This window comes from Monodelphis domestica, chromosome 4, assembly GCF_027887165.1.
Source record: "Monodelphis domestica isolate mMonDom1 chromosome 4, mMonDom1.pri, whole genome shotgun sequence".
NCBI lineage: Eukaryota > Metazoa > Chordata > Mammalia > Didelphimorphia > Didelphidae > Monodelphis > Monodelphis domestica.
The window spans coordinates 454,245,442-454,263,620 of record NC_077230.1 but is presented as its reverse complement, the minus strand read 5'-3'; the positions used below and the strand labels follow the sequence as shown (position 1 = coordinate 454,263,620).

The window sequence follows — 18,179 nt, the reverse complement described above, 5'->3', positions numbered from 1 at the left end:
CCCTGGAACCGGGCGGAAAAGCTTCTCTAAGCCCCGCCCCTTCCCCCAGAGCGCCAGTGAGGGCGGAAGTGTCTCAACTCTCGCTTTCCTGCTTTGCCCTAGCGCTCGCGCCTGTGTGTGTCACATGACCCGCTCAGGGCTAGGACTCCTCACTCCGCTTGGCCTGTTTCTATGCCTTTGCCCATTGTAAGAGAGGAAAGTCAAATTCAGCATGCAAAAAAGCAACCCAAGCAGGGGAGGAGCAAGGAAGACAGAATTCTAGGGAGGAACAGAGGAGCTGAGAAGACTCAAAAGCAGTTACTTCACTTCTCTTTGGGAGCTCCTCAAGGGTGGTTGGTCTAAGAGAAATCTCTGAAGCAAAAAGACCTTCTGAGCATTTGACCATCTCTCTGTGAACTCAAAGCCCTTGGATCCAGCTGATGAGAAAAGGAGTGGATAGGACTTTGATCATAAAGCCATCCATCCAAAGATTATCCTCTCTATCCCCTAAAGTCTGTCCTTGAACTTAGTACTACAACCTGGGTAGACAGAAGTCAAGACAGCTCTCACAACTGACCCTTCAGGATTAGGGGAGGGGGTCAGTTGTCAGCCTTTGGGATCTCCTACTTCCCACTTCCTTACCCAATAATCCTATTTACCCTATCTTGTGTGTGTCCCTTTAGAATAAATAGTTATTCCTTAGATCAAGTGCCTACCTCATCCAGGGAGAGAGACCTGAAGCTTGGGGAAGAGAGCTATACTTTCTCAAGGAAGAAGAATGTTTCAGTCCTTGACTTTACATTCAACCAGTCTCTGAAGAGATATACTCTGTAATTCTTAAGACAACTGGTGCTGGTTTTACCAAGGAAAGAGAGGGGAGGAACAATCTATTCCCCCCCTCTCCATCTCATCTCTCTCATTCTCTCTAACATCAAAGTAAACGTAGCGGGTGGCTCCATTTCCCCATCCATTACACCATGCCAACCCCCTTTTTGACCGGCTCCAAGGCCTGTCCTTTGCTTCCTCCCTCTGCTGGGCTTGGGTGGCCCAACCTTCCCAGGCCCATCTAGAATGACCAGACCCTCAAGATTAAATGAAATTTGTGAAGGTGTAGCCCAGCCCCAGGCACACAGTAGGCTACCTCCCCTGGGTGGCTATATTGGTGCCAGCTGTGCTGGCACATTCTTCCTATTTGTGCATGGATCCTACCCCCAATCCCCACCAGCCTGTGGCCCCTTTGGGCAGAGACTTTCCCCATCGTCCATGCCCAGCCCTGGCTCTGCCCTCACTTCTTGGTGAGGTTGCCCTGGGGCCTCACGACAACCCTGTGTTTATCCCCCATTCCTCCCATGGGGAAACTGAGGCTGGTAGAGGCTGATGAACTGCTCTGCCTTTGCTGGGCTCACTCCCGGGCCTCAGACACAATGAAGAGAAAGACAGGTGACCTGCCAGATGCCAGCTTCTGTGAGGCAGCCCCCCTTCTCCCCATCTGGCCACTGGGACCATTCTGTCCATGGCAGATGGGGGCACTGGAAGCACCAAGATTCAGGAATCTGGCCACCCAGGGCCTTCCACCTTTCAGGGTGAGGGACAACCTCTCTATCCCCTCCTCGGGGTAGTTCTGTTACAAATAGAGCTGCCTCACAACAGTGGGATCTTGGTAGAGACAGGATATCTGGGTTTGGATCCTGACCCTGCCATTTTACTCCTTGAGGTTGTTTTGTCCTTAAGAAGCACTTCCTACATGCCAGGCACCCAGCATACAGAGAAGGGAAAAGGCCAGCACTGTTCTCAAATAGCTTTAGCTTAGAAGGTGAGACCCCAGATAGGGGGGACAGACTGGAGGTAACCAGAGGGCAGGCACCAGCAGTCAGGCTTCCTGCCTTTGTTGTCAGTCCCTCTCTGTGACCCCATTTGGGGTTTTCTCTGCAGAGACAGACACTGGAGAGCTTCACTGTTTTCCTCTCCAGCTCATCTGACAGATGAGAAAACCAAAGCCAGCAGCATTAAGTGACTTGTCCAGGGTTACACAGCTAGTCAGCCTGCCTGCAGTCAGGTCTTTAGCTGAGACTGGACTCTAGGAAGCAGGATTGTGGAGGGAGCCAATTTCAGCTTAGAGGACACCAAGGAGGGAGCTTGGGTGCTGCCAGAAAGGTATGAAGGGCTTAAAGAGCCAAACAGGATTTTAGATTTAGCCTTGAGGTGGAATCATTGGAGTTGATTGGAAAGGAGGTGCTGTGGGCAGAGCTGCACCTTTTTTTGAGGAAAGCTTGTTTGAGAGAGTAGGGGTTCTTAAGGTGGGGCTTTTTAAAAAGGGTGCGGAGCTAAGCACTTCACCATCATCATCCCATTTGATCCTCACAGCAACAACCTGGGAGGGAGGGGCTGTTGTCCCCTTTTACAGATAAGGACCCTGTCCACTTGGAATCTAGAAACCCCGATGGTGAGATCTTGAGAACCTCAAGTTGGTAGCAGCATGAGGTCTGGAGATCTTGAGTGTGACCTTGTCACAGGAGAATTTGTCCCAGAGGGAAATCTGAGTTTCAGACTAGCAATAAACCTTAAAGTACTTGAGGTGGAGCTAGCAGACTCAATCAGAAGTTAAATGCCCTTTTAGTCTTAGAAGTTCTCCTAACAACTATACTCCTTGGTCCCCAAGAGGCACATAAGTCCCCCAATTGCCATGGCTCCTCGGAGCTGTCGTCTGGCGCAGGGGCCCTCCCAGGGACACAGTAGCCAGAGCCTTGGGCTCTGTGGATTTTGAGCCGAGACTCTGTGTCCAGGCCTAAGGATTGAACCATCAGCCCTCTCCTGATTAAAGACTTCGTTTTCCTGACTATGTAATCCTTCTGTGGTTTTTTCCCAGTTTAACAACCCCAAGACAGACAGAGGTGAAGTGACTACCTAAACAGTGCCTGAGGTTGAATTTGAACTTGGGTCTGCCTGACTCCAGGCCTGGTGCTCTGTAGTATCACCTGGATCTACACACAGACACAGACATGCACAGATACACCCGGGGCTTCTAGCCAGGTCTCATAACACTTTACTGAAATTAGTCTAACAGGGTGCAGGCCTGAGGGGACAAGCCCACCAACACCCCAGCCTGTTCATATGCTCTGTCCTCCGGGCACAGAAGGCTTCGATGGGGCCTTAGCCCAGCAGGGAGATGGACCCCAGGTGGCCAATGTGCAGGGCCACCGAGGGGGCTGGGCTGGGGAGCAGCGAGGGCCCTGCCCCCCGAGCTTCCTTGCCTTCCTTTTTGGTTTCTGGGCCTAGGGGAAAGAAAGGGAGAGGGTCACTGTGTCTCCTCTCAGAGGCTGACAGTGTAAGTAGAGACACAGAGCCTGAGGCCCTCTCCTGGCTTCAAGTCATAGTTCTTCCCATGACCTCTGGCCATCACCTCCCTGAAGGCCTCTGGGCTTCTCCCCCCTCTGCTGTTCTCTACTTGGCTCAGGTCCCACCAGGGTCTTGTCATTGTTCCTCAGCCTTGCATTTAAGGCCTCCGGGATCTCTAATACACCTTCTATTCTTCAACCTGGACCACTTTGTAGGTCTCCCAGGCTCCCTTACTTCTCTCCAAGACCTTCCTAGTTCTCCAAGGCTCCCCTGGGCCTCCCCTCCTGGCCCAACTTGGGCTGCCGCTTCTCCCAGAAGCCATCCTGGGCTATCCCAAACCACAACCTTACCTGAGAGGCTGCCAGGGTGGAGGAGAGACACCCAGGTAGGGTTGGGGGGGCCAACAGGCAGCAGGTTCCGAGGGGCTTGGGGGGAATCCCTCAGCCCCATCAAAGCCTCTGCTGCTTCCTGCTGCAGCTGGTGCTCCGTGGGGGCCAATGCCCAGGCCAGGTTGGAGGCCTCGGCAGCCTAAGGGAGAAAAGGAGGGAGCTAGAACATGACCTGAAACTCCTGTTTTGCCCTCCCAGGCCCGGCTGACCCTTCCTGGACTGCAGGTCTCTCTTGGTTCTTTTATCCCCAGACCCCAGCTCTCACCGCCCTGGTCCCATTCTAACACAAGATCTTGTTCAGAGGCAGACAGCAAGGCCAGGACCCAGGCCCTCAGGGCCTCAGATATTTGGGTCCCCCTGCCCTGAACACTTGAGAGACTCCAAGTTTCCAGAATTCCAACCTCCCTCCTTCCCCAAGACCTGGGCATTTGGGTCCCCCCAACCCCTAGTCTCCTCACAGGACCCAGGACCTGGGGCTGCAGGAGCAGTGGGTCTGGGAGGCCGCAGGGCTGGAGAATCAGTGCTGAGCATCTGGAGCAAGGAAGGAGCAAAGACAAAGGGGAACCTCAGTCATGGCCGACTCCTCGACTTCCCTCCCTCCCACCTCGAACCTACTGCCAAGACCTGTCAGACCCTCCCCACTCAGGTGTAGCCTCTGGTCACCTCTGCTCTGCTCTGCACTATTATCACCGCTCTCTCCTCTCTCCAGTTCATGCCTCACACAACTGCTGAAATCATCTCATGGAGCAGATCCCAGGCCCACAACCCTCCTGGGGACCTGCGGGCTCCTGAGCTTATAGGAAGCTGCAGCAGGAAGGTCCTCCATGGTGTCTCCCCCATTAGCCTCCACAGCAAGGCCCATCTCCCCATTCTATTCCCAGTGCCTGGAACACACAGGGTGCTTCATAAATGCTCACTGACTCCCCAGTCTGCCTCCAACTTAAGCAGTTGGGTGATATAGTGAATAATGCTGGGCCTGAAGTCAGGAAGTCCTAGCAGTGTGACCCTGGGCAAGTCACTTCTCCAGGTCCCAGTTTCCTCATCTGTAAAATGGTAGCACCTGCCTTCCATGACTCTTGTGAGTGTAAATGAGGTAATAATTCTAAAAGTATTTTATAAACCTTAAGGCTCTTGGAGCTGTTTCTTCTAATTATTATCATCCTCCAGTCTAATTTCACTTTCCTTATGAGGAGCCTAAAGCCCTGCTATAGGGACTGACCAGATCCAAACAGCTGGTGGTCAGAATCTGAACCCAGGGTGGTCCTCTGAGTACCACCCCCCACTGCCTGGCCTGGGAAGCCTCTCTCATTCTTGCACCCCGCTAAAGAAACTCCACCGTCCATTATCTTACAGAAGGAAATAAGAGACCAAAGGAAAGAGGCCACAGGGAGAAACTGAGGCAGAACAAGGATAAGAACTGGGGCTTTGTGATCGTCTCCATTGGAGGGAACGGAGGTGTCTCTTCTACTAGAGACATTCTCAGTCTCTGCAGATACCAATGCCCCATCCAACACTTGTTAAGCCATTCTGTGTATCCCCACAAGGAAGGCTTCTGCCCTCCCACCCCCACCCCCAGATGGGAAGGGGCAGGGAGATGGAGCAGATACCAGGGTGCGAGGGGGAGAAGAAAGAGCAGAGAACGGGCCCTGGGAAAGTCTTAATTTCGGGGATCACAGAGGCTTCTGGATAAGGCAGCTGCCCCGGCAGGGCTCTATGTTTCTGGAGCTCCTTCATGGGCCAGGCACTGGCAGAGTACTTTCCAGGTCTCACAACAACACTCCGAGGCAGCCGTCATCATCCCCAGAAGCTGGATTTCTAATGCTGTCACATTTTCTATTTCTAAGTGATGCTCTGCAGGAGTTTCTAATTGGGGCTTGCTCTGTGTTTTGAGCTTCTTCCCTCATTCCCTTATATCTCCTGCCTCAGAGCAGCTTCTAAAATTGGGCCAGACTTTGAGCCCCATCTTGTCCTTAAGCTAAGCCTGGGGTGCAGCGTCCTTGGATCTCCCATTGAGATGAACTGAGGAAGTTTGCTCTTAACTGGACATAATCTGATTTCTTCACCTTGACGCTGAAATCTTAGGATTGACATATGATTTTCCATCATCATTAAGGAATTGGGATGGGACCACATATTATTAAGCCCCCTCTTCACTGAGTAGTCACTAATTAGAGATGTCTAGGGGAGGGCTGAATAATGAACTTCCAAAATTGTATTTAAGGACTCAAGATGCTGAATGCCTTTATCTTATCACTGAAAGAGGTCCCTGACCAATTAATTTACTGATTATTGCTAGCCTGATCAATAAATTGATTTGCTTATCCAGAACTCAATCTCTGGAAATTCTTAAGTTACACCCCATTTTCCAGATGAGGAAACTGAGCCAGCAGAGGTTAAGTGATTGGCCCCTGCTCGGTCCTTTCCAGTTCTAAACTTTGTGGTACGTACGTACACGCACGCACGCACGCACGCACGCACGCACGCACACAATCGCGTACACCCGATCAGACCATCTTCTGTCCCACCCCACAGCTCCAGGCCCAGAAACTCACGGCTGGGCCAGACTGGAAAGCCTGGAGGGTTCCCCTGGCACGGGGGCCATCAGCAGCTGGCACTGTCCTGGGTAGATTGGGAGGGCTCCATGGTTGGTCAGGTCAAAGCCTGGCCCAGTAGGAAAGGAGAGGAGGTGATGGGGTCAGCATATGGGTCTCTTCCAGGGGTCTACCAGGATTGCTCAGAGCTCCCAGCACTCTCCAGCCCCTCCCTTCCTCTCCTGTCTCACATGGGGACGATGGGGTCAAAGCTGGGGCCAGTCCTCTCCCACCCATTCTTCTAGAAAACATGTGCAGAAGGACTCAGGCTCTGGTCCTCCCTCCCCACAAACTCTTACCTACCTCCTGGGGAATGGGTACAGCAGGACATAGGCCTCAATCCTAACCCCACCCCAGTTCCCACCATCTTACCAGGGAATGGGCGCAAGGGGACGCCAAGCTCCTGGTACAGCAGATGACACCGAAGTGGGGGGGACACTGACAGGGTGGGGGAAAGCCAGGGCCCAGGGTACCAGGGCCCGGAGTGCCAGGTCAGTGGCAAGATGTCCAGTGGCCTACTCAGCAGTAAGGTCTGAGGGGTGCTCTCCTGGAAAGGCAATGGTTAAAAGGGGGGGGTGTGTGGATGGCTAGGAGTGAGTAGGGACCAGCCAGGAGCCACAGGGGGAAGGGTGGAGAGTACCGAGGCTGGGAATGCTGAGGGAGGAAGAGAGGAACCAGACTGATAATACAGAGGGTGGGACCAATAGTGGCTGGGAGGAGAATCCGAACCGAGGGAGATGAGAAGCGTCTGGGCCAGGGGCACATCTTACCTTTTCAAAGGGTGTCAGCACGGTCAGGGGAACTCCTTGAAGGGCCCCCTCGGGCTGGGGGCCCACATTCTCCTTCCCAGCTGGGAACGACAGGACGAGTTGATAGGAGCCCCTCCCCTTGGGGGCCGACTCTCCCCAAACCCATCACAGTCATTTCTTGCACCTAGCCGCAGTACTCCTCCACACTAGGTCCTTCTGTGAGGTCAAGGGACAAACTTTCTGGCCCCCATTTGGACAGGACAAGCGGGGAATACTACAGGGCAGAGGCTCTTTGAAACCACACGGTAAGGCCCAGGTCTAAGCCTCCCAGGGCAGTCTGCCCAGCCCCAGGCTTTATCCTGCTCCCCTTGAATCCTTCTCGCCCCAGCATCCTCCTCTCTTCTTCCTTTAGCCAGAGGGAGGGCATTTACCTGGGGCCCAAGGGTGGGCAGACCGCCACTTCCCATGGTTGGAGATCTTGAGGGGGGCTACCTCGTCTCTCAGCATGCCCTGGCCCAGCTGTTTTTTCAGCTGAGCCTCCTGCTGTCTCCGAAGAGCCACCTGGGCAGCCATGACACGCCTCCGTTCCCTGAAAGAGAAGGGGTCAAAGGTCGGTGGTCACCTGGGTTCTAGGATTGAAGGCCTGGTTGGTTGGGGTGGGATCCCTGCATTTGGCCTCAGAGGAGTTGGGTTCAAATTCCTCCTGTGCTTCTTACTTCCTAGGTAACTGTCACCTAGCTTCTTTGGGCCTCAGTTAAATGAAAGGAGTGGACCAGCTACTCTCCTGAGGCTCCTCCGGCTCTGAGGGCTACAATCGGTGGATTCTAAGACAGGAGATAAATGATGAAGGGATTTGCTGGCTGGGGACCAGAGGCAGCGGCAAACAGGCAGCAGCTCGGGCCACGCTCTGCACTCCCGAGACAGGCCGCTCTTGGGATACTCACAAGATGAGGACACATTTACGACATTCACAGGCCTGGAAGAGGCACAGGTGCTTGTGGCCTTTGAGAGGGGCAGTGATGCCATGGTTGCGGCAGCGGGCACAGGTTGGGGCACGGCTCGAGGGCTGGCTGGCTGGGGGTGTGGCCTCGTCTCCCGTGGTGGAGTCTGAAGGACAATTCTGGACACTCGCTGCCCCGCTGGTCTCCATGGAGCTGGGCAAAGAGGTGGGAGGAAGGAAGAATCCCTGCCTGACCATTCACCAGGCCCTTTTGGGCAGTCACCCCGCTCACAGCTCCCTTCCAGCCCACCCTCTGTGGTTCTGGATGCTCACACCTGCATATACCTCCTTTCCCATGTAGCCCCTTCCTTTAATCATTCCTCTTCATGTACCGGCTCCACAGGTATTTAGAATAATCAGACAGAACAAAATTACACCAGGATGAAATAATCATAACGACCACATAGAAAGAATATAACAGGGGCAGCTGGGCAGTTCAGTGGACTGAGAGCCAGGCCTAGAGACGGGAGGTCCTGGGGTTCAAATCTGGCCTCAGACACTTCCCAGCTGTGTGACCCTGGGCAAGTCACTTGACCCCCATTGCCTAGCCCTGACCACTCTTCTGCCTTGGAACCAATTCACAGTATTGATTCCAAGACAGAAGGTGAGGGTTTTTATTTAAAAACAAAAAAGGATATGACAAATGTGGTATTAATTCATTATAATAAAATAACACCATTTCATAGACCTTTTTGGGTTTAGAGCTATAATTTCATTGATTGGGTGACTCCCTTCACTGATACAGATGGCAACTCATCTTAGCTTGATCTTAGAGAGTTACCTGGGGCAATGATGGGTGGGTAGATGGGGAAGAAAATTGTCTAAGTGGGTCACTACAGTGCTGGTGCTGGAGTCAGGATTCATCTTTCTGAATTTGAATCTGGCCTCAGACGCATACTAGCTATGTGACCTTGGACAAGTCACCTCTCCCTGGTTGCCTCAGTCTCCTTATCTGTGAAATGAACCGAAGAAAGAAATGGCAAAGCACCCCAATGTCTTTGCCAAGAAAACCCTAAACGGCGTCAGAAGAGTCGAACACGACTGAAAACCAACTGAACAGCAAATGACTTGTCTGTTGTCTAGTCATTGTCAGAGCTAAACCTTGAATTCCTGACTTCCAATCTGGCCTTCCATCCATGACACCATTTTGCAGATATGTTAGTATAATGAACGGAGGGTTTTTGTTGTTGCTTTGGATCAGACTTGTCATTTCCCAAGTACAGAGAACCCTTGAGGGAGGAAACTTTCACCCCCAACTCTGGTCAGCATCTGCTCAACAACTCATCATTTCAAATACTTGTTAGTGCTCTGACTCTGGGAAAGTCACTGAACCACTGTCTGCCTCAGTTTTCTCATCTGTAAAATGGGGATGATAATAGCATCTACCTCCTGGGTTATTTGTAAGGGACTCTAGAAATGATCTTGTTGTTGCTATTCTTCTTCTTAGGGAGTTGCCTGCAGCCCAGAAGAGACCTGTCCCTTCACAGAGTCAATAAGTGCTGGCTCCAGGGAGGACTTCTCTACCCACTGCGCCACATTGCCTCTTGATTAGTATTGCCCAGGATGTGATTTAATTCTCTAATTATTACAAGCCTCTATAACAGAAGCCTGAACTGGGTTCCTTGTTAAGGGCCAAACGTCGCACAGAGCTGGGGCTAAATGTGCTCGCATGACGCCACAAAGCCACAAGTCCCTGAGTTTCTGAAGGCTTTTGGTAAGGGAGGTTTCACTGAGCTGTAGAGGTTTCATATGCCATGACAGAAAAAGCACTGAATGCATATTCAGGCCGGATGACCTTGATTTACCATCTCTGGGCCTCCTGTTCCTTCATGTGAAAACAAGGAGGCTGCACTAGCCTAGGGCAAAGATTCCTCAATTCTCTGACTTCAGCCTGGACCAGAGAGGAGGGAGGAGGAATTGCTTAGTCGGGATAGAGAGCCCAGGAACAAAAGAGAAGAACAAAATGGCCCTCAGGCCTCAGGGGCTCCCAAGACAACAACAAACACAGCAGTGGTTAAGGGAGGAGGAGGGACGAAAATCAACCACACAATTTTCGGACAGCTTTGAAACTCTCATTTATCTGTTGCTACTCTGCGCTATTTTTGTCTAGTCGTTTGAGATACTGCTGGAGAAACTGAGCCATGTAAATAGTGACAACCACGCGGAAGACAGAAGTAGAAGACACGAAGAAGATGTAGTCAAGCAGGAGGTCAGCTTACAGGTTCTCCTTATGGCGTCAGATACAGAAACTAATTTTATTGGGCACCAAAAGGCAACAGGAACCGTGTGTCATCTAACTCAGGTCAAGTCAAGCCCAAACCACCAGACTACTGCTAACAGACCTATACCACGTGTTAACCGATATTAAAAAGAAGGAAGTTGAGAAATTCTCCCACCAAATCAAGTACATCCTGGAGACGGACATGAAGGAAGGCAGGCGGGATGGCAAAAACCAAACTACGTTAAGATACAAAACACCCAGGCTTGCAGACTAGTCAGAAGGTTCATGCCTGGACTGGACAGGTGAGATGGCACATAATAGCATAAAAGCCCTGATTCTATCTTGTGAGGAAATGACTGCCCATTCACATGGAGTCATTAGAAATCAGCCCTCTTGGTGCTGTCAGACCAGCAATCAGCTAGAGCAAAGGTCAAAATCAACACCAAATTAAAAGAAAGACTAAAAAGTCTGGAGAAGACATTGTTTGCAATTACAATAGCTTCAACCCAACTTATTTGAATGAGCTATTTTTACTGAAAAACAGGAAATAGATAAAGGTAAAGTTAGTGCCTGCGTGTAGCACCATTTCTTACAAAAGCTTAACGAAATAAAGCAGAGACCAAAACATGGAGACTAAAAAAGCCAGGAAAATAGCCCAGCAATTAAACATTTGTTCTCTCTGGCACAAACTTTGTGCAAAACAAGGAGAAGAGTGGCGGAAAACCATCATGGAGGTGGGTAAAGAAAAATTATGCACAGTAGCACCTCCACAAACCAGTGAGAGGCAGTGAAGGGGAAAATGAATCTTCAGAAAGCCAAGCCAGATTGTCCCAGGAGCATTTATAGATCAAAATGGGAGGATAAGAAATAGAAGCAAAATGGAAAACATGTCAGCATTCCTTTAGGAGTCTATTCCCATCTCTGATAACAAAGGCCCCGCCACGTTTGGCTTTGTTACCAAATGAGCTCTATGAGGAAGCAGAAGAAGTCAGAAAAGGTGGCTGGACAGGACTAAATACACAGAGAAGGAATCTGTGCTGAAGGTAACCCAATTTTGTAAGCACTGAGGGGATTGATTTTTGAAATCTCAAAGAAGGGAAGACACCAAACAATTGGAAAAAAAATCTCAAATGGTATTATTACCAAAAAAGTCGAACAAGAAGGCATCAGCAACTACTGACCCATATGCCTACTTTCTCATCTCTATAAAATCTTTATGAGAATGAACTATATGTATTGAGGGCATTCTTGATGAAAATCTGACAAGGAAAAAGGCAGGCTTTCACAGCCAATTTTCTATAGCAGACCACATCTTTACAGCTCCACAATTGACTGAAAGACAGATAATACAAGGTCTCACTGTGTTTACTGTTTGTTGATTATGAAAAGGCATTTGACTTGGTGGCACAAAAGTGCCTCAAAAGCTCTCTTCCCCCAAGAAGGAGACTCCTGTGCATCCATATAAGCCATATAGACAGCCACAGGAATAACTCTGTTCAACCAATCATTAGTGATCAATAGGGACTAATCCCCAAATCCGTATGACCCATGCTCTTTAGGGGCATGTGCCACTCCCGTGGAGAAAGCCCAGCTCCCAGCTGAAACAGAAGAGGAATCTCCTGGAGTGGATGAGCTACTGCAGCTGCTCCTGTCATTTGGCAATGACCTTGTGCTGACTGCATTAGGGTCCCCCGCCAGCCCCACAACTGCATTAATCAAGTCCAGGCATACTCCAAAGAGACCGTCCTCCCAATCTGCAAAGGAAAAAACTAAACCAACAAATGCAATTGTACAGGCAGACTATTGGGTTAGTTTATTAGTGTAGTGATCTTGGCCAGGCACCAAAGAAGGACAATAGGCTGGGCTCAGCACAGAACAGGCAAGACTGCATTTAAGAAACCGGCCAGTCAGTGTGCAAAGATCCCTGACCCAAAAGCTATCCTTTTTGACACCAGCATTCTCTCAACAGCACTATTTGGCTGTGAATTGTGACATGCCACAACCCTCAAAGAATAAGAATTGTGGAGGGCCTAAACAGTGGGGGGATGTGTGGAAGGAGAAAGGTGGGGCCTGTCACGTGGCAGGAGGAAGATGCCAGATAGACACCCTGAATAGTGCCCTGGGATCCTCAGAATGTTAGCAGACCCAGAGAAAAGCCTCCAAGGCTTCAGGATATCCTCTATATGTGGGAACACATTGAAAACAAGCGCGAGCACATATATAGGTCTTTAAGGTTTGCAAAGTACTTTATAAATATGATCTCCTCATTTTACAAGGGCAAAAATCCCAGAGGCTGAGGAATACCAATAGATTAAAAAAAATAACCTTTACCTTCTGTCTTGGGATCAATACTGTGTATTTTTTGCAAGACAGAAGAGCAGGTAGAGCTAAGCAATGAGGGTTAAGTGACTTGCCCAGGGTCACCCAGTTAGCATGTATCTAGGACCAAATTTGAACCCAGGACCTCCCATCTCTAGGCCTGGCTCTCTGTCCACCGAGCCATCTAGCTGCTCCTAAAATTGATGAATTTTGAACTGCAACTTGGAGAGAATACTCCCATCTGTGTGATCCACTAAAATATTGATGTAAGAATGTAATAATAATAGTATAAAAATTAAAAGAACAGAATAATGATACTTGCACTACCTTTCTTTAAGGAGTTTTATAAATAAAGTGCTTTGGAAACCTTAAGGAATTAGAGAAATATGATAAAGACAATCTTATAACATAACAGAGAAATGTGAATGTTTATTATAATTTCTATTTTTCTAGTGTTCAGAAACTTATAAAGCATTTTTTCATAACCCCGTGAGAGAAGTAGTACAAATAATCTTAGCTTTGGTTTTTAGGAGAAGTGGAAGTTCAGAGAGGTAAATCCCAGGGATTTTGTGGCTCCAAGCCCACTGTCCCTTCACCATCCATGCCTCACCTGCTCCCTTTCCAATATACTACCTAAGCCCCATCTCTGCAGGTGTTTGCTTTTCTTTGTATGCCAAGCCCACAGCACAGTGCCTGACCCATAGAAGGTGCTTAATACTGTCTGTTGACTAGTGTTTTTGTCTTTCTCTAAGCATCTCCTGTTCAGTTCATTACTTCCCAAGGCCCACTTGGCCTGTTTCTCTCATTCATCCTCTAATTTAGACTCCCTGTCCTGGTCTGACCCACCTCACGCATGCACCTAAGTGTTCTCTGCAAGTCCTCACCAGTGATCCCCTCCATCCTCTTTATACTCAGTCTCCTCTACCTCTCCTATATCCCTACCCCAGGGAATATGCTTCCAGTGAAACCCCCCTCCCCAGCTCCTACTTCCCTTGGTTAAGCTCCATTTCTGATTAAGCTGAGCCTCACAGTATACACACTTCCAGCCAAAAAGAGAAGGAATGAACGAGGGAGAAGGGGGAAAAGACTAGGAAGAAAAGACATTAAGGCAGGAAAAGATAAAGAGAGGAGAGAGGATCACAAAGGAGGGAAGGAAGTCAGTCACCTGGTACTGGAGAAATATTCACAATGGAAAGGAGTTGTAGGGATTGTAGAGGGAGAAGTATAGGGAAGAGGCATCACAAAATGACAGAATCGGCAAAAATCCGAGAAGCCATCTTGTTAACCATGACAGAATTTCTTCTAAAACGGTTCCAAGAAGGGGCCATATACACAAGCCTCCTATGGCAGGGATTGTCATCCTCTTACCATCTCCATCAACCTTCTCTGGGCACAAGGCACTTTTCAATGTCCTTCTTGAAAGATGGCAACCCTAAGTGGGCACCATATTGGGACAAGCATCTCTTCCCTCAATCTCTACACAACATGTTGTCATGGCTGCCTAAGAGAAAGGCTCTGAGCTCTGAATGTCTAATACCAACCCCTTTGGGCCTTTGCACATGGTCTCTCCTGTTGCCACACTGACTCCATCTGTTAAACAGTTGAGTTGTGGACCCAAGTGTAGACCACCATCTTGATAAACTTAGTCCTAACAGATCTAGCCAATTGTTCTAGCCTGTCAAGATCTTTTTGGGTATTGATTCTGCTATCTGGTACATAAGCTATCCTTTGGTTTTTGACCTCTACAACTCTGAGTAGTATCCCATCTTTCTTCCATGTCACTGATAGAAATGTTAGACAGCAAAGACTAAGGGCAGATCACTGGGGCATTCTAATAGTGACTCCTCTCCAGGCAGACACTGCTTCATTAATCACAGCTCTCTAGACCTTGTTCAAGCCGTCCATAATCCACTTAATGCCTCACACCGTGATTCTGCCTATATCACTCCATCATACTTGCAGAGATATGGTGAGAAAGCCTGCTACAGAGATCCAGATATGTACACTACTCCGAGGGCATTCTCTTGAGCTAACATTGAAGCTGTTCTGTTTAAAAAGGACATTTAGAGCACTGCTGGGTTTGTACCCCGAAGAGATCATAAGGAAAAAGACTTGTACAAGAATATTCATAGCTGTGCTCTTTGTGGTGGCAAAAAAATTGGAAAATGAGGGGCTGCCCTTCAATTGGGAAATGGCTGAACAAATTGTGGTGTATGTTGGTGATGGAATACTATTGTGCTCAAAGGAATAATAAAGTGGAGGAATTCCATGGAGACTGGAACGACCTCCAGGAACTAATGCAGAATGAAAGGAGCAGAACGAGGAGAACATTGAACACAGTGAAGGATACACTGTGGTGCAATCAAATGTAATGGAATTCTCTACTAGCAGCAATGCAATGATCCAGGACAATTCTGAGGGGCTTAGGAGAAAGAACACTATCCACATCCAGAGAAAGAACTGTGGGAGAAGAAACACAGAAGGAAAAAAACTGCTTGATCACATGGGTCAATGGGGATATGATTAGGGATATAGACTCTAAATGATCACCCTAGTGTAAACATCAACAATATGGAAATGGATTTTGATCAAAGACACATGTAAAATCCAGTGGAACTGTGAGTTGGCTACAGGAGGGGAGGGAAAGAACATGACTCTTGTAGCTAAGGAAAAATATTCTAAATTGACTAATTAAATAATTTTTATCTAAAATTTTTTATTAAAATTTATTTATTTATTAAATTTTATTAAAATTATAATTTATTTAAAAATATTTTTTAAAAAAGCCTCTGGCATGGCTTTTTCTTGGCAAAGCCATGCTGGCTGACTGTAATCATCCCTTTCTTTTCAAAACCCTTACCTTCTGTCTTAGAATCAATACTGGGAATTGGTTCTAAGGCAGAAGACTGGTAAGGGCTAGGCAATGGGAGTTAAGTGACTTGCCCAGGTCTTACAGCTAGGAAGTGTCTGAGGTGTTTGAACCCGGAACCTCCTGTCTCTGGGCCTGGCCCTTTCTTTTCTAAGATGCATAGTTACCCTGGTTAATAGTGAGTCCTAGAGTGGTGCAAGGATTAAAAGTCAAGCTTGCCAGTTTGAAGAATGTACCATCAGCCCTTTATTGGACATGGGGCCACATGCTCTTCTGTGACCCCCACCACTGCCCAGTTTATCAAGTATCACAGAGAGAGGCTCAGCAAGTCCCTTTACCAGATGTTCCCTCAGAGCCCAAGCCGTATATCCATTTTTCCTGAGGCCAGCTAGCTGGCTCTTAAACCATCTCATTTATCTTGGGTCTCAATCCCCAGAAAGCTATTTTAATTCTATCCTTCCCAATTCTAGTCATTCTTGATGGAGAAAACAGAAACATAAGTTGCCCAGTTCTGCCTTCTCTCTGCTGCCCATCATCATCCCTTTCCTATTCCTTCTTTCTTATAGAACTTAATCACAAGTTCCTATTGGGGGTTTTGTTTTTTCACTAGTATTCTCTTACAACAATGACCAATAATGGAAGTAGCTTTTACAAGATAATACACACAGAACCTAGATCAAACTGCTCACCATCTCCAGGAGAGGGGAGGGAGGAAGACCATTTGGATTTTATAGCTTCAGAAAATGTATGAAGAAAATTGTTATTACATGTAACTGGGAAAACCAAATACCTCTTAAAGAAAAATAAAAAATAAAAGAATATTAAAGTAAAAAAAAATTTAATCACAACCTCCCAACCCCAGCAGCCCATTCTGGGTGCTCCATGATTCCAGCTGCATTAGGCCTGGCAGTCACCAGATCAAGACAGGCCTGTTCTCAGACTTTGTAGGCCTGGGACCCCCTCACACTTTTAAAAATTACTAAGGGCCCCAAGAAGCTTTGGCCTGTGTAGGTTTTAGCTATTGACCCTAGACCAGTTCTTTTACCCTGTCTGCCTCAGTTTCCTTATCTGTCAAATGGGCTGTAAAAGAGATGACCAACCACTGCAGAGTCTATGCAGAGAAAATCCCCAATGGGGGCAGGAAGTCAGACAAGACTGAACAAAGGGTTGAGGCCATGGGCTGTGTGTGTACTGAGAACAAGTCCTACCTCAGGAACCCCATCCTGGAGAGTCTGGGACCAGGATAGGGGAGGGGGGCACAGATACAGGATGGAGTGGGAGCCAGCATGCCCCAACCCCCCTTCTTTTTTTAGCCTTTACCTTCATCACTAAGACACAGGAGTGGTAAGGGCTAAGCAATGGGGGTTAAGTGACTTGCCTAAGGTCACACAGATGGGAAATGTTTGAGGTAAATTGGAACCCAGGACCTCCCAAATTCTGCCCTCCCTCAGAGGCTCCGATTATCCAATCATTGCATGGGGGGAGGGGCACGGTGGAGAGCAGCCTGGAAGAGTTACAGGGATCGGTAAAGTTATTACAGAGATCACTAAACTAATTCGACCAAAGTGGAGCCTCAGGGTTTCACCAGAGGGAGGGAGAGGGGCGGAGTGACTCGAGAACTAGAACCCTAGGTGTGAGGGTACGGGAAGCGTAGGGGGGTGTGGAGGGCCAAGAAGAGCGGGCAGGAATGGGGGAGGGATGACCACGGAGGGGGGGGGTAGATCTCGCGCGGGCGCAGGCAGGCGCGGGTGGGATGGAATCTCGAGGGGAGGGGCCGAGGCCTTGTCCACGCGGGTTGTGGCAGGATCAGTTACCTCAGCCTCGGAATGGGAGCGAGGACCTGTGACTCCAAGCACACACAGAACCAGAGCCCGAAAGGAGAAGGGAGGGAGGAGCCTCGATTCGCGCCTGCTTCCTTCCCGCCTTCTACAGCCTCCACCAATAGCCTCCAAGTGCTGCTACCAGAACTAGCCAATGGAGCTTCGAGAGGGCCTTCCCGCTCCCCAGCACTCAACCAATAGGATGTCGAGTTGAGTCAGCGGAGGGAGGGAAAGTTGAAGCCGAGGCAGCCAATGAGGCGTCGAAAGCCAGGTTTCCAGAAATGCTGGCTCCGCCCTAAAAGCGGAAGGGGCGGAGCTACCACTGATAGCGCCAATTTGCCTAGGACTATACAACTGTTAGCTCATTTTGTCTGGGTTGGGGATGAGGGGAGGGGGAGGCAGGCAGCTCAGCAAATAGAACAAGGTCCAGAGACAGGTGATCCTAAATTCAAACCTGGCCTCAGACATTTCCTAGCATGCTCTAATATGCTATGTAGCCCTTCCTTATAGAATATTATAATAATATTATCATGATGTCATTTTATTATGATATCACAACATGCAGATACAATATAGAATATGCTAAATACATTTAATGATAATTTAATGTAATTCATTATATTCTAAAATGTAATACTGCCCCATCCCTTCCAGGTTCTGCCCCCTTGGGGCAAACAGAATCAGCATCTATCCTGAGGGACTCTGGCTCAAGGTCATGTGAAGGGATGACACTCTGGGTACCAACATCCCCCTTCTGTGCCACCCCACCAGAGGAGGAGGGAGCCATTTTTCCATTGTTAGCAATGACGTCACTTTGGGTATCACCAGTTTCCTCTAAGGATGTCTCTCTGGTCACCACTGGCATCCCCTAAGGATATCAAACTGAGTACTGCCAACTTCCTCCCG

General features: G+C 48.8%; 1 protein-coding gene across 1 annotated transcript; it reads right to left on the bottom strand.

The window, feature by feature from the left end:
- Positions 1-3,009: 3,009 nt before the first annotated feature.
- On the bottom strand, positions 3,010-17,425 carry DMRTC2 (DMRT like family C2). Its single transcript, XM_007506337.3, has 9 exons — positions 17,268-17,425; positions 7,989-8,198; positions 7,476-7,633; positions 7,066-7,145; positions 6,668-6,842; positions 6,257-6,365; positions 4,175-4,235; positions 3,666-3,843; positions 3,010-3,251 (listed from the first exon to the last, which is right to left on the bottom strand). Exons 2-9 carry the CDS (start codon positions 8,192-8,194, stop codon positions 3,130-3,132), a joined length of 1,089 nt encoding a protein of 362 aa, XP_007506399.1. The 5' UTR covers positions 8,195-8,198; positions 17,268-17,425; the 3' UTR covers positions 3,010-3,129.
- Positions 17,426-18,179: the final 754 nt, after the last annotated feature.

Excerpts from the sequence above, each read along its gene's own strand:
- DMRTC2 (XM_007506337.3), bottom strand. The coding sequence starts at position 8,194 with ATGGAGACCAGCGGGGCAGCGAGTGTCCAGAATTGTCCTTCAGACTCC. Across the intron at positions 4,236-6,256 it reads CTTTCCAGTCTGGCCCAGCC|ATGCTCAGCACTGATTCTCC; the intron begins GTGAGTTTCTGG and ends TCCTTGCTCCAG. Across the intron at positions 3,844-4,174 it reads CACTGCTCCTGCAGCCCCAG|GCTGCCGAGGCCTCCAACCT; the intron begins GTCCTGGGTCCT and ends TTTCTCCCTTAG.